General features: G+C 46.4%; 1 protein-coding gene across 1 annotated transcript; it reads right to left on the reverse strand.

The window, feature by feature from the left end:
• Positions 1-995: 995 nt before the first annotated feature.
• On the reverse strand, positions 996-19,491 carry LOC141548244 (uncharacterized protein C8orf48 homolog). Its single transcript, XM_074276993.1, has 6 exons — positions 19,320-19,491; positions 14,343-14,636; positions 12,007-12,132; positions 7,676-7,911; positions 5,550-5,702; positions 996-1,246 (listed from the first exon to the last, which is right to left on the reverse strand). The coding sequence occupies exons 2-6, from the start codon at positions 14,632-14,634 to the stop codon at positions 1,142-1,144; spliced, it is 912 nt and encodes a 303-aa protein (XP_074133094.1). The 5' UTR covers positions 14,635-14,636; positions 19,320-19,491; the 3' UTR covers positions 996-1,141.
• Between the last annotated feature and the right edge of the window lie 2,472 nt (positions 19,492-21,963).

Below are 21,963 nucleotides of genomic sequence, written 5' to 3' on the forward strand. Positions count from 1 at the left end.
CAGTTTTGCTGGGTAACTTATTCTTGGCTGCATACCAAGTTCCTTAGCCTTTTGGAAATCATATTCCAGGCCCTTCGATCTTTTAATGTGGATGCTGCTGGATCCTGGGTAATCCTTATTGTGGCTCCTCCATATCTGAATTGATCTTTTCTAGCAGTTTGCAATATTTTTTCCTTTGTCTGATGGTTGTTGAACTTGGCCACTATATTTCTTGGCGTTTTGATTTTAGGGTCCCTTTCAGTAAGTGATTGATGAATTTTTTCAATGTCTATTTTACCCTCTGTTTCCAAAATGTCTGGGCAGATCTCTTTGATGATTTCTTGGAAAATAGTGTCCAGTCTCTTTTTTTTTTTTTTTCCTCATATTTTTCAGGGAGTCCGATTATTCTCAGATTGTCTCTCCTGGATCTATTTTCCAGGTCTGTTGTCTTCCCAAGAAGGTATTTGATATTCTTTTCCATTGTTCCATTTTTCTGGTTTTGCTTGACTGATTCTTGGTGTCTCCTCGAGTCGTTCACTTCTATTTGTTCGATTCTGATTTTCAATGATGTATTTTCTTCACTCACTTTTTAAATATCTTTTTGTAGTTGTCCAATTGAGTTTTTAAGTGAGTTTTTTTGTTCTGTGGAATTTTTTTCCATTTTGCTGTTTCCTGTTCTTGGAATGTTCTTCTCCCTCTTGCATGGTAGAATGTAATCACTTGAAGGGTGTGACCTCATGTGGCATTTCACTCTGTACTTTCCTAATGCAGCCCAAATGTGTTTTTATTTCTTATACTCATCAATGCTCATGTCCTAGCTCCCTACCAGGTTGAAGGTAGGGGAGAGATGACTTTCTTCTCTGAAGAATGCCTCCAGCCCCAGCCCCGTGGTGCAGCTTTAGGGCTGTGGGTCCAGGAGCTCCTTCAGGAGTCTTTGGTGAAGTGCGCAGGTCTGCACAGAACCCCCAAGTGGATATCCCTGTGTAGCTGCAGGAATAATGATAGGGAATCAAACCTAAGACAGAAACATTTGTTTATTGGCCATGTTATTCTTAACAGCTGGCTGCATCAAAGAGCTTTAGGCTTTAGGGCCGAGGGTGGAGATGAGAGGGCCTGCTATTTCAATCCAATCTCCTGCTCTGGGACCAAGCTGAACCATACTCTATTCAACCTGACCTCGAGCATTTAATCTTTTCCAGATAGTCTCTGGGTCATCTGAAAGCCTGGGGAGGCTCTTGTGGATTTCCCCAACGAAGCTGAGAAAGTCCTAGAAGGCAAAGAGACAGGAAACCAGTAACAAGAACAAGGACCATGAGGACTTCTAAGACAAAGATGAGGACAAGGTCACTTCTCTTCCTCCAGTTCTTGGAGCACCGAACATTGATCAAACCTGCTGGATCTTCTGTGTGGGCACCAGACAATCCTTGGAGGGGGGGGAAGGTTTATCCCTACAAGGATGGCAATTGGTACGGAAGTTTTTGGCCAGAGCCATCATGAAGCATTGCAAGGAAGGGGCAGGGGGGTGCCTTTCCATGCAGCTCCTGTGGGGCTAATTCCACAGAAGGCAAGGTCAGTGGATTTCTTGTTCTTCCTTCCACTGAAATCGTTATTGTCTATACAGGTTTCCTGATTCTCCTGACTTCACTCTGCATCCATTCACGTTTTGCATCAAGACTCTGAATTCTTCATACTCATTTGATGCAACACACTAGCATGCCATTACTGTCCTACATGACAACCTGGGTGGCCTGTGTCACAACCAACAGGCATAGTCCCAGTTTCCATTTCTGGGTAACTCTACAAAAGTGCTGCTCTGACTGTTTTGCTGTCATTGGGCCCTCCTTCCGAGCACTGACCTGCTTTAGGTATGTGCCTAGCAGGGGAACCTCCAGGTGCAAGGGTACGTATTTCAGTCACTTTTTTCACATAGTTCCAAATTGCTTTCCAAAATGGTGGGATGGATTCATAGACCACCTCAAACCCCATGACTGTGCCAGGCTTTCTGCATCCTTCCAACAGTAACCCTTCCCAACTTTTAGCACCTGGTTTTCCAGGTAGGGAGAGAAACCTCAGGGCGGCTTTGGCTGGCATTTCTCTTACTGCGAGGGATCTGGGGCAGCTGGCTTAAACAGTATACAGTTCTTTAGACAACTGTCTATTCATACCCTGTGACTACTCCCCTGCTGACCCATGGCTTCTGATCCTCCATATTCTGTCAGTTATGGATAGCAGCTACTGAGTGGGGAGATTTGATATAAAATTTTCGTCTTCTTGGATGCTTCCCTTATGTTCATTCACCAATTTTGTGTGTGCAAAAGCTTTTCAAACTCACATGATCAAAATGATCTATTTTATCACTCTATCCCAATCATGGGAATACCTTGACCCTTGCTATGCCACCTGTCAACAAACTGAATTGGCTCAGGTAGAATCACAGAATTCTGGGATGAACCCATGGAAGGCCCCCCTATCTCCCAAAACTTGACTCCTCAGCTGTGTAAAGAAGAGATTAACTAGGAGCACTACCCAATGATGATACATCATCGCCATCATCTTGATCAAAGTAATAATAATAGTAAACAGAAAAATAGTCTCTCTCTAGCACTTTAACATTTGCAAGTTAATGTCAGGAAGTAGGCATAGGATTATCGTTTCTATTTTATAGATCAGGAATCTTAGGCAGACAAAGGCTACATGACTTACCCACACGGCTAGTAGCTCAATTCAGTTCGAGTCAATAAACATGCATTAAGCGCCTCCTATGTGCCAGGCACTGTGCTAAGTGCTGGGGATACAAAAAGAAGCAAGAGATAGGCCCCTGCCCTCGAGAGGCTTACAGTGTGATGTGGGAGACAACATGTACACAAACAGACAGAGAGAAAGCTCTGTACAGGATCAATAGGAAATCATTAAAAGAGGGAAAGCCCTAGAATTAAGAGTGGTGGAAGCATTAATGCTTCCTGTAGAAGGGGAGACTTTAGTTGGGACTCAGAGGAAGCCCCGGAGGTCAGGAGTTGGAGCAGAGGAGGGAGAGTATTCCAGGTCTGAGAGACAACATAGATAAAATGCCCAGGGCTACATGGAAGGTCTTTTTCCTGGGACACCCAGGAGGCCAGGGCTACTGGATAGAAAAGTATGTGCTGGGGAGTGAAATGAAAGAAGACTAGAAAGGAAGGAGGGGGCTGGGTGATAAAGGGCTTTGAATGCCAAAGAGCATTTCTAAATATTCATGTAGGTGCCTTCACCATGTGCGTCCTCAGATACACACACACACACACACACACACACACACACAGAGAGAGAGAGAGAGAGCGTCATCAGATACACACACACACACACACACACAGAGAGAGAGAGAGAGAGAGAGAGAGAGAGAGAGAGAGAGAGAGTTTAGTGAGAAAAAAATATATATATTAAAGTCAACAAGGAATCAGGGAGTAACAGGGAGAATAGAAAGGTGACTCAAGAGGCAGAATAGGGTCAGGGGTTGGTCAGAAGCAAAACACAATCTGACTCTGAAGGGAGGATCACAAACTGGAGAACAAAGAAAAGAGAGAAATTATAAGAATCTATAACTAGGGACAGGTTGAGAGGAAGAGGACAGAAGCAATCTGCATCATGCATATAGCTCATTAATGTTCGGCACCTCCCCCACACCTCTGCTGTTAGTAAAGAAGAAGTGGGGTCAAAGAAAGGAAAAAGTATAAAAAGGATCGGGCAGAGAGAAATGTACAATAAATAATCATAGCACTGTATCAGAATGGGAAGAATTCACCTAAGAAATGGAGAAAGGTAACAGAATGGCCTAAAACTTAGGATCCAAAGCTATTTTAGAAACGAGAAACACATTTAAACAAATTCCTTCTGAGTTACCATACGGATCAGGAGCAAAAGGCTGAAAACTCAAAGGAGAGAATAACACAGCTGAAAGCTTGGCTCTTCTGCTTTCTGAACTGATAAACACATAAGACTAGAGGTTGGGTGCTAAGGGGAAAAAATGATCCAAGGGATAAATCAGTACTGTATATGCTTAAAATAGGAGAGAAAAGAGCCAAATGGCCACCACAAAAACTACAAAGAAGTCAGAACAAATGAAGGAAATTAGTGAAGATGTTCAACAAAATGCAAATGAAAATCTCAATTGATTAAAATGGATTAATAGCCAAATATATCTAAAGTATTCCAAGTGACAGAACAAGAAATGAAGACTTTTCATAGCCCAATCTTTGGGGAAAAAAAAAAAAAACGAAGAAGTTACAAATGAACTCTGAATGAAAAATAAATTTGACGACCAGATGGACTTATCAGTGGCTTCTATCAAGCATGAAAAGAATAATGATTACAAAAATGAGAAGCTTTTATACATAAAACAGTGGCAGTATTGCTTTGATTACTATTCCACTTCACAGGAAGAAGTGGAAAGGGAAGGAGGTATATATAGTATCTGATCTGGATGGGATTCTTCAGACTAGCAGGGAGGATGTCAATATGTCCCAAGATCTCCAGGGTGGATAGGTGCAATGGATGGTTTGGGGCCAGCTCGTTATAGAGAACTAAGAATAAAGCCAAAAAATCCTCTGGGGAAAAAAAATGAACACAACTAGGGTCTTGATACCCTTGATTAAGGAGAATGATAAACACGAGATTATGTAAGAATGTTTATGGGCTGAGACTTCAATGCTTATTAGGGGAAAATTAATACCTTAGAACATTTACATTTAACACAAGAGTAAGGGAACACTAATGACTTAAGGGGCACGCAATGACTTGAGCAGCACAAGGTCAGGGAGGGAGGGGAAGCCTGGGAGTCAGGGACACCTCTGACGTGTGTGGCCTGTCACTGGAACTCTCGGGGACCCAAGGGACTGTCTGAGACTCCAAGTTACAGCTGAGTTCTTGATTGGCACTTGGATAAGGACTTACCAGGCTGAGTGTTCCCTATGCTGATGATGCTGCAGCTGCTTATGACACATAAAATGTTTTAAAGGAATTGAGTACGTAAGCAGCAAGTTAATATTCCCAGGGTTGGCTTAACCTCCAGGACCAAGCAGACTTGCGAATAATGTGTACCAAACATTAAAAAACCAAATCTCCATACACAACCAAGAAACTGTTTTCAAGAACAGAGGATGAAGGCACCAACCTCCATCTAGAGGGTACAGAAAGAACCCCAAAGTGATATAACTTAACAAATACTGATGCATTAATACCAAACGGGTAAGCAGCTATAGATAGGGTGTCAGTTTGTTTGTTGTTTTTTGCTTTTTTTTGAGATATGGCTAATAGGAAAATGCATTTTGCACAATTTCACATGGATGACTGATATCATCTTGTTTGCCTTCTCAATGGGTGGGGGAGGAGTGAGAGGGAGGGAGAAAGTCTGTGATATGATTTAAAAAGAAAAGAATATTCAAGATAAATTGCCAAGTTTTCAAGCACTAAAATGAGGAGGACACTGCAGCTGCTTCTGCTAGCTACTTCTTCAGAATCTAGCGAGGACAGCTCTTTGTCAGCTGTCAAACCCCAGAGAAATATGGGTTATTGCCAACCTGTGCCTAAGGGCCACTCACTTTGGTATGACGATACTCGTCCATTTTCTCTTTGAGCAGTGCCGACTCAAGGAAGGTCTTTTTCTGGCGCACAAAGGTCAGCTGGGAGAGTTCTCCTCTCTTCTTGGTACACTCTGGGCACCGGGAATAGTTGTGCTTTTTAACTGCTGACACCTTGAAATTAGAAATTGGAAGGAGAAATGACTGGATGCCATTAGCCCTAGTTCTGTCGTCATCCAACTCCGTTCCGAACGTAATGATCAATAGCCCATACTTGGAAGCAGAAAGAGTAACGACAGCCGACATCTTTATGGAGCCTAATAGGAAAAACGTACTTTTGCTACATTAATCCCCACCATTATCTTGTCAAGTGAGGAGAGTGGGTTTCCCTCCCTGTTTGACAAATGAACAAATGGAGGGGAACTGTATCAGCTGAGGTCACAGAGCTGGTTCAGAGGCAGAGATGAGCCATGAACCTAGGACCCTGGGATTGAGAGAGAAGCAAGTTGAAAGTGTTTCCTCTGAAAATAACAAGAGCTAGCATCCGTACAAAATTTAGATTCAAAACGTTAGCATACGGCACACCCCAAACAGAAACAGAACAAAACTCCTTTCCAAGATCTTTTGGTTTACTTCCTGGCCTTAGTTCATTCAAAGATTTAGGCCCTCTAACACTATTCATACAGAGATGTGCTATGTTTTTCTCCACCTTCTCTATGATTCACTCTTGCTTCTCCCCCCAAAAACAGTGCTAGATAATAAGTGAGGCAGCTATGGATTCGCATTGTTCTCTGTGGACCATATCCTCTCTTCTTTCTCTTCAGAATTGTCAAAATGGATCAAGAGCTTCCTAAAGGAGAGTTTTAGTCCTTGCTATCCCACAAATCCACTCTGACTCCTCGGAAATACACCCCACCCTTACCAAGTCTAGGGTACATATCAGCCCTGACTTGGCTCTGCCCTCCTCCCTCCCACAAATTCTAAGCTGGCTGGGTGTGGTGCCCACACTTGGAAACCCTGACAGGAGGGAGGCTGAAGCAGGTGAAGCATTTGTGCTCAGGAGTCCTGAGCTGTGGTGCCCTAAGCTAATCGGGTGTCCAAACTAAGACTGGCACTAATATGGTGAAGCCCCAAGAGCAAGGGGCCACCAGGCTGCCCGAGGAAAGGCCCGGGTCAGAACTGGAATGGGTCAGAGCCCTAAGCAAGATCAGCAGTGGCATCGATCCAGAAAGGGGTCACCTTATTTCCAGTCCAGGTGAGACTCAGAGGCCAAAGTCTCAAAATCAAACAAACCAACCAAAACAGTCCCACTTTTAAGATGGGGAGGTCACTTCTTCCTATGGCTCCCATCATTCCCACCAACACACCCAAAGTTACTGGAAAGAATCAGACTCGGAACAGAACTTCCCCTTGTTGGCTCTTCGGCCCTTGAAAACCTCTTTGTTGGCATCTTCTGCTTTCATACAAACTTTGTTGCCAAAAAGTACGTTTCCCTTTCCTCCCCTCACCCCACACAGAAGTGGCTCTTGGAACAAAGGAGAATGGGAAGGTTAACAGGCAGTGTGGCAAAACAACCCGGACTCACCTCCTGTGAGTCTGACTGGACCTGCCCAATGTTCTCCCCACTGGCAGCGCACCTCCCCCCCCCCCCCACCGCCCGACACCGCCTAAGAGAAGGGAGGGACTGCATTATCTCACCTCTTCTGGGTCAAGCCAGAGCATCCCAATTAGGCAGAGCTCACTCTGAGCTTTCTGGATGTGTCCTTTGATACCGCTTCGGGATTCCTGGTAACAATTCCTTTGCCAGCCTTTTTGTTCTCACGATGACCATTAGCCCCCCTCCCCTCAGTGTTCTTCCAGGCTGTCAATGCTAATGTGGCTTCCGTTTCCTCCCTTTCCTACACTGAGCAAGAAGAGATCAACCATTCCTTGGTGACTCCAGGCTCCGCCCCCCAACTATGCTGGGGGCTGCCTTGCCTTGGGACTTCCTCATTCCCACCCCTCACCTCCATCTGCCTGGATTTGGTTTTCATCAAGCCCAATGTCACAGGATCCGGGAGGCTGGAGAAAAACATGGGTCCCTTGTAGGATAAATACATCAGAAAGCTTTCCTTTTCTGAGGTGCTTCCAAGTTCCAGCTACTGTACCTGGCTGGGTGCGGCCCTCAGGTTTTGCTGAGAGATTCTGTTTATCAGCTGACGAGGAACAACACAGTTGTTCATCTCATCTGTCACTGGCTTCTCTGCAACCAATGCTCGCTGCTGCCTCTGATGGCCGCTGCCACTCGCCACCTGAGAGTTCAGCTGATGACGAATCAGGTTTATCTTAGTGGCACAAAAAGCCTGCATGGCATCCTGTTCACTCTTAGATGCTTCCACGACATCTGTCAACAACATATACCCAAAAGGAAAATGTCAGCTACAAGATCAGGTTCGGGAGGTTCACTTGTTTTCTATCTCCAGCACCCTCTGTTTTTATCACTTAGGAAGGAAAAGAAGAGAAAACAATAGATTTCCTCACGTGACAGGTAGAGCACACCAGAAGGGAAAGCATCATAACGTGGCAGAAGAGACCTGGATACCCAGGTTTTGGAGGACCTGGGTTCAAATCCTGGCTCTACCACTTCCTGGTGGGGGAAGGGGGAGAGAGAGAGAAAGAAAGAGGCGGGGGGGGGGGGGTCGTCAAGGAGCACTTCACTCTCTGGGCTTCAGTTCCCTCTTCTTCAGAATAAAGTGCCTAAGTCACATGGTGGCTCACATGTCTATTTAACTCTGCCAGGAAGTGCCACAAAATGCCACAGGATCACATTAGGACACTGTCCTGATCTTACAGTCTTGGTCTCACTGGAATCAAGATCTTATCAGTCTTTTTTGGAATAATCCTTGTTTTGCCCATTCATTCAGGTTCCAGACTAAGATTACACAGCACATCTGTCTCATTGGAGGTGATCAAGCTAAGAGTAGGAAGAATTTCTGAGTAATACAACTCTGCCTAGACTGGACCAGGGGAATCCTTAGAAAGAGCTTAGGTCAAACAGGGAATGGCTAGTTTGGGGAAGACATATCTCTGAGGCTGCTGACGTGACCCTTGTTCCACTCTAGAGAATAAAAGATCCCTACGCTTCAGTTCTGCACATTGCTCGGTCTTGCGCTGAGCACGCTGCCTTCTGCTTCACGATAACCATAAACTGTGAGGAGATGTTGGTTGAGGAAGAAGATATTTCAATTAGGGGGAGAAACATGGCTCCCTCCCTCCAAGCAGGAATGATTGTAAAAATCAACAAGCTGTCTCTGATAGACATCGTCTAGAAATGCACGGCACGGAGGGTTGTTTCTCTTCCACATGAAAGAATCCTATGGATCTCCCCCAGAAGTCATCTAGTTCCACCCCTCCTCCCTCTCCCCAAGAAGTGCAAACTTGCTCTATACAGTTCCCAGCAAAAATCCACTTCTACTTCCAGAAAGCCAGTCAAGGAAAGCTCCTTCAGTTCTAAGGCTGAGAGATTCTGTTTATCAGAAAATAAGGCTACTCTCACGGTTTAAAACAAGAAGGCTAACGAATCTGGAGTTAATTGATGCTCACAGTCATGTTCCCATGTCTCTCTGGGTTCCTTGTAGCTGCCATAGGATCCTATGTTATGGTCTGGTAGAGCTTTCCCAGGCATTCCTCCATCGGTGGGCACAGGTCACCAGCCTACTTGGTTACCACAAAAGTACTGATGGGAATAGTCTGAATAGTCAGGACCTTTGCTTTGGGCTTTGACTTTTATGGCACATACGTCCAAGTCTAAAAGGATATGGAATCACCCCTCTATCTCTATGGATATTTATGTCTCTACCCCATTGGCTAGACTTAGGGGAAGAAAAGGGGATCAGAAAGGCCCAAATTTTACTCTTTGTCCATTCCTTGCGCCAAAGGGTGGGGGCCTTCGAGTCTCTGAGATCGACGGGCTTTAGAGAAGAAAAGGACGCCAGACATCAGTTGGCAGATGGACAGTTTTAAGGAGAAGGAATCTGATACCACTGCACTCAGAACTCCTGACTCCTCTCCACTGATACCCGGCTGCCTTTCCCCTGTTCTCTCATACATTTCCCATGTACTTAAACGTCACTAAGGGACAGGGACTCTTCCATACGGACGCTGGCCTTCCTGGCTGCTCTACCACCAAGACCCTCCATCTGTCACTGCTGGTCATTATCTCTGCCTGTCTCCTAAACCTAGAATGCAGTCGATCTCCTGATGTCCCCGGCTTCATTCAGCTCTCCTCAAAAATACCAACATCTTCAAGAATCCTTTCACAACCCCTCTTAATTCTAGAGCCACCCCCCTCTTAATTATTTCCTAGTCAGTTAGCCTGTATGTTTGATGTGTCCATGTCTGAACTGCAAAGTCCTCCAGGGCAGGGATGGAGTTTGGGGGACTCTGTGTAGGCCCATGGCTTAACAGAATGCTTGGCACACAGGTGGTGCCCAAGAAATGTAGACTGACTATAATAAACCAACAGGGAAATGCAATCTGGTGCACAATCAGGGAAAAGAACGAAACCAGATACCTTCATGCAAAAGAGGAGCAGAAAAATAATATTTCTGGTGGTTGATATAACTAAAATCTAGGAGAAAGAATCCATCAGAATGTAGATGAAGAAGGCCATGCAGAGGCCCATGAGAATGGCATCAAGAACTGGGCCATTTTTAAGATCAGCCAGCGAAAAAGTAATGAAATTCAACGCGTCTTGAAAAACAAAGGCATTGCGAAGTTCTTGGCTACAAGGGGGAGAGGCCCGCACACACTGATAAGAGGAAGACAACCCACAGAAAGAACCCTGGATTCCAAGGCTGGAGACCTGGTTTAGCTACCTCGTATCTACGTGACCATAAACTGGTCATGGAGCTTCTCAGGGCTCAGTTTCCACCACTGGAGAACAAGAGGATTGGATCAAATGTTTCTTTGAGTTTGTCCACAATGAGGAAATGTCTGCTACTTCTGGGCTCTTCCTTAAAGTTCACTCTGCAATACCTGGGCATTACCTTCATTGTCACAGGACTTGCCCTGTGGTTCCAAATCTAAACCACGAGCATTGTTAAGGCTCACACAAGCAAACGCTGCTTTGCCTTTCTGAGAAGGGCACTGTTGTTTCTGGTCACATTGGAAGTGGGGCTGATGGCATCATTTCATGTGTAAAGAGCAGGGGATGCTGTCTAAGCAGCATATACTTAACATCACCTACAGTCAGAAAGATAGGATCGAGGAAAAACAATTACTGGACGTGGGTTTTCCTTTGCTGGAAGCAAGTGGCCTTATTGTCTTGGAAAGTGAACAGAGCAAAGCTATTCATTTCAAAATTAAATCTATGGTTCTGTCGTGCACAGCAAGAAGGAGCATACCTGCCATTTACCCAGAACAAAACAGATGGAGAAAATGAGCCACCCTGTGACAAGGGGTGGTTTCCATATACTCCCCAATCATATGCCTCACGCAACTAAGGAGACTTAATCGTGAGTCAAACTGGTACAAGACGCAAGCCCGAGGTCAAGAACACTTGGGGAGGGGGAGAGGCTGGGGACTTTGATGGTAACAAAGACTGTTTCCAACTCGACCAAAGCAGGTGTCCCTGGGCCACAAACAGGCGCCTGGGACACGAGGAACACTGGCTAATATTTGCATCAGGGTACCCTCTCCACAGCTCAATTATGCATTTGAGCCAGCACTGGAACCCAGATCTCCTGGGCTCGAGCACCAGGCCTCTTTCCACTTCATCACACTGCTGCCAATAAGAGAAGCCAAGGCCTCAGTCTCCAAATCCAGTTGTATCCAAACCTGAGTCGAGTGCCAGTGCAGGCGCTACTGCAGGGCAGAGATAGGAACATGGGAAGGCCTAGGAACATGGTTCGAGTCCTGAGTCTGAAGACCTGGGGGGCTCAGAGGGGGTGGGATTCAGAAACAAATCACCCGTCCTCCACACTCCACAAAGCAATGGAGTCAGGCCTCCTGACCCTGCTTCTCACCACCCCCTCCCTGGGTCCTTTGCTATTTGCCAAAGCAAGGGAGGGGCCAGGATGATGCTACCATCTCATCCATCTTCTGAAGGGATGAGTCACGATGCCAACAAACCCTCCACTTGTGCAGGGAAAAGAGAAAACAGCTGCCCGGTGCCTCTATACTCTTTCCTGGAGCATCTTCCTCTGGTTCTGCCTTCCCTGAAAGCACAAGGAGGCCAAAACCTCAGCATTTTGTCCCAGCAAAGAAGAAGAGGCATGGCAGCCTCTGCTCCACCTTCCTTCTGCTTGAGAAATTGTCTCAGGCTGGCTGACATTTCTATAACGTTTTGAGGTTTCACAGCGGCCCTGGGAAGGTAGACAGTGCACGTATGAGATCTGTCTTACAGAGAAGGAAACTGAGTCTCAGAAAGCCTAGGCGCCTTGCTCAGGGTCACACAGCTATGGACAAAGCAGTCAGAGGAGGAGGAGGCCAGGCTTACCTGCATGGGATGTGGGGCCTGCCAGGGCCTGTCCTTTGGGACTTTCTTTGGCCTTGAGATGCTGGATCCACCTTTGACTCCGTTTCTCCTGTAGAGCAGCAGAGTCCAATGGGTCCAATGGCTCATCTAAATTACAACAGGGAGATGTCAGCTGACTGTGGTAGAGGGCTAGCTACTGAAGACCTCACAAGGAGGCTCTTGTCACCACAGTCTTTGAGGCTGTCACTGGTTCAACCTCAGGAACCCATCATAAGGTATTGTCGTTACTTGGATGAAGCTAACTCAGAACCTGATCGATCCTCTCTGGGTGGCCTCCCCTTGTGGAGAATGAGCTTCCCAAGGGCAGGGACTGGTTTGCTTTACTATGTGCATTTTCTACAGTGAGATGCACATGGGAAGGACCTGAAAAAGGCTTTCTGGTCCATTCTTTATGGCCATGGTAGGAATCTCCAATAGCTGAGTCGGAAGGGCTATAAAAGTCTAAAGGAGAGACACTTGGGGGTTGGGGTTATGACCTGCCTTCCTAGGAGGATCCCATGCAGGGCACTATGTCCTCTAAGGTCACCTCTGACTTCCTGAGGACATTCTACCCAGTAGTGAGCCCAAATCAATACACTAGATCCCAGACACCAAGCAGCTCCTTAGCCCCTTATTTGAGACATCATAAAAATCAACACACACAGCAGTATTTAGGAGGGCTTCCTTGTTGACTACGATGAAAGGAACAGTCTCCCACAGAACCCCTAAACTGAAAAGGACCTCAAGAGGCCAACCACTTGAACTGAGAAAGAAGCAGCCTCCTGCCACTCAGGAGAGGAGGCAAAAAGCCAGAGGCTCAAAATGGCAAATGTCAGAAAGGGCCAACGGGTGGGTTTTCTTTGCTCTACTGTACTTCTCTGTTCCCAAGGAAGGTGCTACTGAGGTTGGGGAGATGTCACTGGGAAGCGATGGCAAGGGGAAAAAAATCCATCATCGTTTTTGAGAAAAGATGTTCTCTCATCCCAGCGTCATCCTCCAGGCTATAGAGTGTACCCAAGTCAGCCTGCCCAAAGAGCTGAAGGATGCCGGGCCCAGAATGTTGCCCTGTTAACCTCTTTTAGGAATCAGAGCCTTTGCAAGCCAATAGTTTCTTTCCCCAGTGGCCATCTGAATCTGTTTCTGCTTGGTCTGTTTCCTAAGGAGAAGCAGAAATGGTTAGCTTCTTTGCTCATGCAACCCTGAATTATCTTGAAGTCCACTATCAGGCCACACCTCATCATTCTTTTCCCCTCACTGTCGCACTGCAGAACTGTCCTGACAGACAAATCTCAATGACCGGCGCCAGTGGAAAGAATGGCCTGTGGAAATGGATCATCCCAAATAGAAAATTATCCCAAATCAGTACTAGCTGGCCTTGGAATGAACCCCATTGTTTTTCTGGAGCAGATGTGTTTTTTTGGATTTTACCTTCATTGCACAGAAATATTCAACGTGGCCTGCATTCCCTGATCTAGAAGAAGAGAGTGCGGCATCATAGAAAGAGGACCAGACTTCAAATCAACAGATGGGCTCGTCCATCCATCAAATCAACAGATGGGCTCGTCCATCCATCAAATCAACAGATGGGCTCGTTCAAATCCGGCTCGTCTCAATATTACTCACGTGACCTCTTATAAGTCACTTCCCCTATGTGGGTCTCAAATTATTCGTCTGTCAGTCCACGGTTGGCCACAACATTGAGGTCCCTTTTACTTCTCAATCCCAGGTAGGTCCCTAATGCATGTACAACTCACAGACAAGACCGCTGTCAGGAATGGAGTGACACCGAGATAGAAAGGGGATAGAAAGAAGGGTGAAACTTGGCTGCGTGGCAAGGGGATGTGAGGAGGAAGGTAGATATCCATCCTGAGGAGCTGCTGAAGTAACTCCTTCTGGCTTCCCAGTAGCCTTGCCTACCCCTCACTATGCTCTCTTCAGAACAGCTGGGCCCTTTTCAGCAATGCACCCTGGTGCGGACCTTTTATCTCTACGTGGCCTGTGTCCTCGGAGAAAATAGAGAGCTAGATGGCTCATTTGTGGGGAGTGGGGGTGGGGGCCATGTCAGGGGTTGCTTCTGTTGAGGTCTGCATGTTGTTGATGTCCGTGGCGAACCTGTCAGTGCCAGTAGGGCTGGCCTCACTACATCAGAGAAAAATGGGCAAAGGTGGGAGGTGGGAGGAAGTGCAACCCTGAGCTTGTGGCCAGCAGAACTGACTTAGCACGGTGCCTGGCATGTAGGAGGTAGCTTAATAAATGTTTACCAATTGATGGACTGCCTCACAGCCCTTTCCTGCCCCCTCCCAGTGGGATTTCTTTACCTTCATCCCTGGAGCTTGGCATCAGCTGCTTGCTCACAGAATGGCTCCCAGAGGCACTGGACTCAGTCTGGTATTCATCAGAAGACACCAAAGAGCCAGAGGGTTTCACCTGAGGCGGGTGACATTCTTCATCTTCCACCACCACCATCTCCTCCTCTCCTTCCTTCTCTGTGAAGGACTCAAAGGTCTCACTGGAATAATGAGAAGTAACACTGCCATCCTCCACTTGTGCCTGATGACAATCATCTCTGGGCCTCTTTGGTGAGGCTCCCCCGGGGACCACATAAGGCATAGCTGCAAGAACAAAAAGAAGCTCTTTGCTCTCTGCTCCCTGCCCTACTCTGCTCACTCCCTTGGCATGACTAAGGAAAGAGAAGCATCACAGAACCAGCATGACTTATGTGGCTGGCAGAGAGGGACAGACACTGGAAACCACAAACAAGAGCTTCCCCAACCACGTCTCATTAGAAGGCACATCTCTTTGGCATCTGCTTGAAACAAAGACATGCAAATTAGCTCACAAGGAGATGAAAGATTTTGTGAGAACCCAGTCTCTGCCACTAAAGACTCTAGAGACACTTGTGAAAAAAAAATATGGGAATGTTCATTTTTCTCTTAAAGTGAATCGGGAACAGTTAGGGTTGGAGTTAGGGTTAGGAAGCAAAGTGGCCCTGTGGGATAAACAATTCCCAGGTTTGTTTCCCTGAACTACAAAATCGAGGCTTAGTCTTCTAGTTGGTTCCCTGGGGCTTACAGCTAAATGACACCCACCTGCCCAGCAGGAAGGGGTGGGTAAGAGGAGGGAGTATTTAAAGGAAGAAGAAGAGGGTCACGAGGTCCATTCAATTTCAGTAGATGAACTCCACTTCTTTGAAGGTGAACCTCATCTCGAATCACGGGTCTTGAAGCATCAATGGTCTGGGGCTAGTGGGCCAGCAGAAATTGGGCAAAGCTACAGCTACTACAATATTTACTTCAGAAACCTTGAAAAGGGGATTAAAAGGGGCAAATAAGTTGGCTGCATCTCCAGGACCTTATGGAAGCCAAGAGCTGAAGCTACAAATTCAGGTTTCTATTATGAAAGTTACTTATGTGGGAACCCATAGTGCTTCTTGTCCCAAGGACAGCAGAGCTTGAGCCTTCTCCAGTTGAAACAGTATTTTATGCACATTCTCTCAGTGGCTCCTCACACCATCCCTGTAGTGCCATCCCTCCCACAAAGTTGAGGTTCCCTGATGTGATTGCTCATGATCATACAGCTACAAAGTCTCACAAGCAGCATTTGAACTTGGGTTTCTCAAGCATAGAGTTCAGCCCCATTACTCCCACATCACATTGCCTCCTCTCCTTACTAGACGTGAAAATGTGAATTCTCCAGATCGCTCAATAACAACTTGCCCCATTCCTTTAGTTTTCTGGGCTGAAGGTGAACCAGGAAAGTGTTTCTGTTTCAACTCCTGGGGACAAAGTCTTCTCAACAAAATAAAAACAATTCCCATTCCTGCCTTAGTTGGGACAATTATGATCTACAATGTGAAGCTGTCTTTTGATAACACAGAATGTTGCCGGAACACAAGGTCATCCTTCTGAACAATGCTCCCCATGCTCTATGTGGGGAGGGGGATGCAAAGTGGACACCAGATCACCCCCTGTCAGCTCTTCCTGGAGGATGCCCTTTTTTTCTTTACTTGGCCCTTATCTCAGCTCCTCTGCCCCATGTCCCATATGATAAAATATCATCTGGTTGGCTATCCTTCTCCTTGTCCTGAAACAGGCAGAAGGGGAACAAAATTATTGACTAGTGGGAATGGGTACTGGAAAAGACCTCAAAGACGAGGGATCCTATTTTTTTTTTATCTTTTTCCCCACTTAATAATATTTTATTTTTTCCAATTACATGTAAAGATAGTTTTCAACATTCATTTTGCTAAGATTTCGCGCTCCAAATTTGTTCTTCCTCTCTCTCACTTCCCTTACCCCCTCCCAATTCAGCAAGCAATCTGATATCTGTTATACATGTAAAATCATTTTAAACATAGTTTCATGTGAGTCATGTGGTGAAGGAAAAATCAGAACAAAAGGGACTCACCACGAGAAAGAGGAAAAAAGTGAAAATGGTATGGTTCAATCTGCATTCAGTCTTCACAGTTCTTTCTCTGGATGGTACTTTCCATCCCAAGTCTAGTAGAATTTTCTTGGATCACCCTATTGTTGAGAAGGGCTAAGTCAGTCATTACACAATCTTGCTGTCACTATGTAAAATGTTTTCCTAGCTCTGCTCACCTCATACAGCTGATGCTGTTCATGGAAGTCTTTGCAGGCCTTTCTGAAAGCACCCTGCTGATTATTTCTTTTTTTTTAATTAAAGCTTTTGATTTTTCAATACATATGTGTGTATAATTCTTTAACATTACCCCTTGCAAATGCTGAACAACTGGAACTGGCATAAATCATCTCATTGTTGAAGAGAGCCCCGTCCATCAGAATTGCTGATCATTTCTTATAGAACAATAATATTCCATTACATTGACATATCATAACTCGTTCAGCCATTCTCTCACTGATAGGCATTCCCTCAGTTTCCAGTTCCTTGCCACTAAAAAAGGGCTGCTACAAACATTTTTTGCACATGTGGGAGCTTTTCCCTTTGATGATCTCTTTGGAATATAGGGGCACTGCTGGATCACCAGCAGACCAGGGATTCTAAACCTGGGGTGCACAGACCTCATCCTCCAGAGTCCATGGATGGTTTTCAGGGGCTCTGTGAACTTGCTTAGGGCAGAAAACAAATGACATGTTCCTTTTCAGTAACTTCTACATGATCTTGAGCATCTCCTTCAACCAGGGATGAAAGCAACAAACCGGATTCAGAAAAGGGGTCCATCAGCTTCCCCCAGACTGACTGACAAAGGAGTTCATGACCCCAAATTGTGGGGGCCCCTTTCTTTACAGTCCAAGCAGCTCCATGTCACCTAGGAGACCTCCGAGAGCTTTGTTTAGGACTTCAGGCCTAGTTCATAGCCAGGACCAACCCCAGGTCCTGCCTTCAGCCACCTCCCCCTTTGTCTCCTGCTCTTCCTCCTCCTCCTCCTCCTCCTCCTCCTCCTCCTCCTCCTCCTGCTGCTGCTGCTGCTGCTGCTGCTCCTCCTCCTGCTGCTGCTGCTCTTCTTCCTCCTCCTCCTGCTGCTGCTCCTCCTCCTGCTCCTGCTCTTCCTCCTCCTCCTCCTGCTCCTGCTCTTCCTCCTCCTCCTCCTCCTGCTCTTCTTCCTCCTCCTCCTCCTGCTCTTCTTCCTCCTCCTCCTCCTCCTCCTCCTCCTCCTCTCTTCTACTACACCCACTCTACTCAAGTTTATTGAGTTCTCTGAACCTTCAAATGATTCTTCCAAGTTGTTGCCAAGCTCTTCCATTTACTAAAATGTGTGTGTGCGTGCAGGCCTGTGTGTGCCTTACAACAGTTGGTAGGTGAAACAGTATTGTCATTTCCCTTCTCTCAGGTGATCAAAATATCAGCTCTTTCACCAACTACTTGAGTTAGAAGTCCCTTTTTTGACCTCAGGAGACAGCAGGTAGAAGAGCTCTTGGAGATCATCCAGTCCCACTTCCTGGCACTGCACAAGGAGAAAGGAGGGCCCCTGCCTAAAGACCAGAAGGGTTCTGGGAGTAGAACCAGGCCCTTTCCACCACCTCCAGCAAAACAGCGCCTGCAGTCAAATTCAAGGTGGACTAAGGAGGGAATGCCCATCAGTTGGTCAATGAAGGGCTCCAAAAGATCCAGTGCTACTCTGCTATAAGGAACGATGATTTTAGAAACAATGTGGAAACATTTGCAGGAAATAATGAAGGGCAAAATGAGCAGAACCAAGAGAAAACTGTATGCAGTAACAGCAGGATTGTTTTAGCAACTTTGAGCCACCAAGTCATTCTGATGTTTATAAATATCCAAATTAATTACGGGCCTATGAAGCAAGAAGCTGTCTGCATCCAGGAGAAAGAACTGACACACAGAGAGACAGAAAGATAGATGGATAGGTATGTGTCTAATGGTGGCCACAGGAGGGGAGAGAAAGTTACCTGATAACTTTGAAAGGGGACTTTGTACTCTAGAGATCTGCAGGGTCAGGAGCAATCCTCTTTCTTTCTATTTCTCTTTGTCATGGAAATGCTTGTTTTCTTAAGTTCAGAACAACAACAAAAAGATGTGCAAGCCCTCTCAGTGGGATAGTGGAGCCAAAGGGACCCTCATTTCCAGCCCCCTCCACCCAGGCCCCTGGGACACCAAGAAGGAAAACACAAACCAAGAGTGGCAAGTCCTGGTCTCCAAAGGTTTATTCCTGTGGGGTGTGGGTGAGGATGGGAGGGAGGGAGGGAGGTAAAAGGGGAGGCTGAAAGGGGAGATGGGAGAGGGGAAGAGAGAGAGACTGGGAGAGGGGTCGGAAGGGGGACAGGGAAAGAGAGGAGCTAGAGGGACGAAGCGGGAGGGGAGGGAAGGCTTGCAGCTGTTGCTTTCCTTCATGACGTGTCCCCCGAAATACCTAGTTGAGTGCAGCTGTTCCCAGGAGGGGACCCCTCTCCGCCTCCCCAGTCTCTGCCTAGGGGACTGGTGGGGAGCATCGGGATCCTGGTCCCGGGACTGGAATAATTCCTCCCCTGCTCCCCCACCCCTTGTACATTTTAGGAAACTGAGGTCCGGAGGGAGAAAAGTCCAGTTTGGGCCACACCGACCAGTCCCGGAGATCGAGGGGGGACGTCCCTTACGCAGTCACCGGAAGGGCCGGCCCCGGAGCTTTGGGGTTTCTGAGGGGGAGTAACTGAGGGGGTCCGGAACTGCAGGGAGCGGCCCCCAATCCGGAAGCCTGGCCGCCGGGGTCTTCTTCGGGGGTATGTGTGGGGGATTGGGGGAATTCCCAAAGAGAGGACCAGAGCCAGAGGGGGCGGGGTCGTCCCGGGGTGTGAAGGGAGTGGGGAAACAAGGCCTACCGAACTCAGGTACCGGGGGTGGGGGTGGGGGGCAACGCTCCTTCCTCCCGCCTGGACAGCAGCGCTGTAGCCTCCTTCTAACCTGCGTTTTCCCGGCAACCGGGAGGGGCGAAAGGCCCCGCCCCCTCCCGAGGCGCCGGCCAGAGGGGGCGGGACTTTTCCTTGCGATGGGGGCGTGGCCCTAAGGGACTACGGCTAGGTTTAGCCGGCCCTGGGGGCGGGGACTACGGAAGAATGGGGGTGGGGCCCAGGAGACCACGGGTAGGCTTCGCGGGCTCTGGGGGAGGGGCTTATCGGAGGAGGTGAGCGGGGCCTGTGGCTGGCGGGAAGAACCAAGTGAAGGAGCTGGGGCCAGCCCTGCCCAGCCATGAGGTCTGGGCTGAAACCCTCCTAACAGGCTCTGAGCCTGCTCTTCTGTCACTCCCTCCCTCCCTTTTTCGTTCCTTTCTTAGTTCCTTCCTTCCCTCCCTCCTTTCGTTTGTTCGTTCCTTCCTTCCTTCTTCCCTCCCTCCCTTCCTTCCTTCTTCCCTCCCTCCCTCCCTTCCTTCCTTCTATCCTTCTTCCCCTTCCCTCCTTTCTTCGTCCTTCCCTTTCTGTGGCTCAGAGCGATCACCACTTAATAAAAAAGCTGGAGATGTCTCTAGGAGCAAAACGAAAGTTGATTATATGTTCTCCCGAGAAGCCAGGTCCCTGCAGTCGAACAAGCAATGGAAAGGAGGAGGCACCTTCTGGGACAGGTTTGACACTTTAAATAGACCCTAACGCAAATGCCCCTCCCACCACTGACCCTCATCCTCATTGGCTGAAGTTCTGAAATGGCGGGATCTACCCAGGAAATTAAAGTTTGGCCAGTAGGTACATAGCTGCTCATATTTCATTGAGGTGAAGAAGAAAATGCTGTCATGGGAGAATAGCAGGAAGGGGACTTAGGTACGTCCTTGAGTCAACGCCCAAGGACTATCTTCAGGCCCACTCCAGCTCTGAGGTGATGAAGCCTTACTCGATTTTCACAACTGTCTTGAGAGATCTCACTCCATTTCGTTCACCTTTCTTCCCCTTCCTTCCTTTCTTCCTCCTTCCCTTCCTTCCTCCCTTTTTTCTTGTTTCCTCCAATCTTTCTTTTCTGTTTCTCCTTGTTTTTTTTTTCCTTCCTTTCCTTTCTTTTATTGTCTTTCCTTTTTTCTTCCTTCTTCTTTCTTCCTTTTTCTTTTCCTTCTTCCTTGTCTTTTTCTTTCCTTTCTTTCATTTCTCTTTGTTCTTATTTCTTCCTTCTCTATTTACTCCTTACTTCTTTCTTCCATTCCTGCTTTTTCCTTTCCTTCCTTACTCCTGTCTTCTTTGTTTTTTCTCTTTCTTTCCTTTTTCCTTCCTTCTTTCCTTTCTGTTTCCTTCCTTCTTTTCTTCTTTTTATTGCCTTCTCATCCTTTCTTCCTTCCTTTTTTCTTTGTAAGTTTTCCTTTCCTTCTTTCTTCCTTTTTTCTTTCTTGTCTATTTACGTCTTCAATCCTTCTTTCTTTTCTTCTTTCTTTCCTTCTGTTTTCTTTATTCTTTCTTCCTTTCCATTTTTCTTTATTCTCTTTTTTCTTTCTTCTTTCTTTTCTTCTCTCTTTACTTCCTTCTTTGAATGTGGGAACAAAGAAGAGATAGAGAACATTACAGGATAAAATGGGTAAAATAATGGATTATAAATTCAAAGGCTTTTTACTGACAGAAGGAGTAGGAGAAGGAGAAGAAGGAGAAGGAGGAGGAGGAGGAGGAGGAGGAGGAGGAGGAGGAGGAGGAGGAGGAGGAGGAGGAGGAGGAGGAGGAGGAGGAGGAGGAGGAGGAGGAGGAGAAGGAGAAGGAGAAGGAGAAGGAGAAGGAGAAGGAGAAGGAGAAGGAGAAGGAGAAGGAGAAGGAGAAGGAGAAGGAGAAGAAATTCAGCCAAGATTAGTGGGGACGCAAAAAACTCGCAAAACATTTTTACATCACATTTCTTGGATAAAAGCTTCATTCCTCAAATATGTAGAGAACTGATCCAAATCTATAAGAATAAGAGACATTCACCACTGGACAAAAGATTAAAGGATATAAAAAGGTACTTTCAGGAGAAAAAAAAATGCTATTTATACTCACATGAGAAAGTGCTCTAAATCACAGTGGATTTGAGAAATGCAAATTAAAACAAAGTAACCTTACTTTCAGGTTGGCTAACATGACAGAAAAAGCAAATGACAAATGTTGGAAGGGATTGTGGAAACATTTGAGACACTACAGTACTTACTGTTGGAGCTGTGAGCAGCATCCACATTAAAAGATCGAAGGGCCTGGAATATGATTTCCAAAAGGCTAAGGAACTTGGTATGCAGCCAAGAATAAGTTACCCAGCAAAACTGAGCATCGTTTTCCAAGGAAGAAGATGGACATTTAACGAAATAAATGAATTCCATCTATTCTTGATGAAAAAAACGGATCTAAACAAAAAGTTTGATCTTCAAATACAGAACTCAAGAGATTTCTAAAAAAGGTAAAAAGAAATCTTGAGAATTATATTTCTGCCATAAAGATATGTAAAGAACACATGTATAATTTGTTCTAGAAACTAGAGGTGGAAAAGAAAATTATGTCGTAAAAAATGGTAAAGTGGTGGTACTACATCTCACAA

The sequence above is a fragment of the Sminthopsis crassicaudata genome, chromosome X (assembly GCF_048593235.1).
Source record: "Sminthopsis crassicaudata isolate SCR6 chromosome X, ASM4859323v1, whole genome shotgun sequence".
In the NCBI taxonomy this organism is placed as follows: Eukaryota; Metazoa; Chordata; class Mammalia; order Dasyuromorphia; family Dasyuridae; genus Sminthopsis; species Sminthopsis crassicaudata.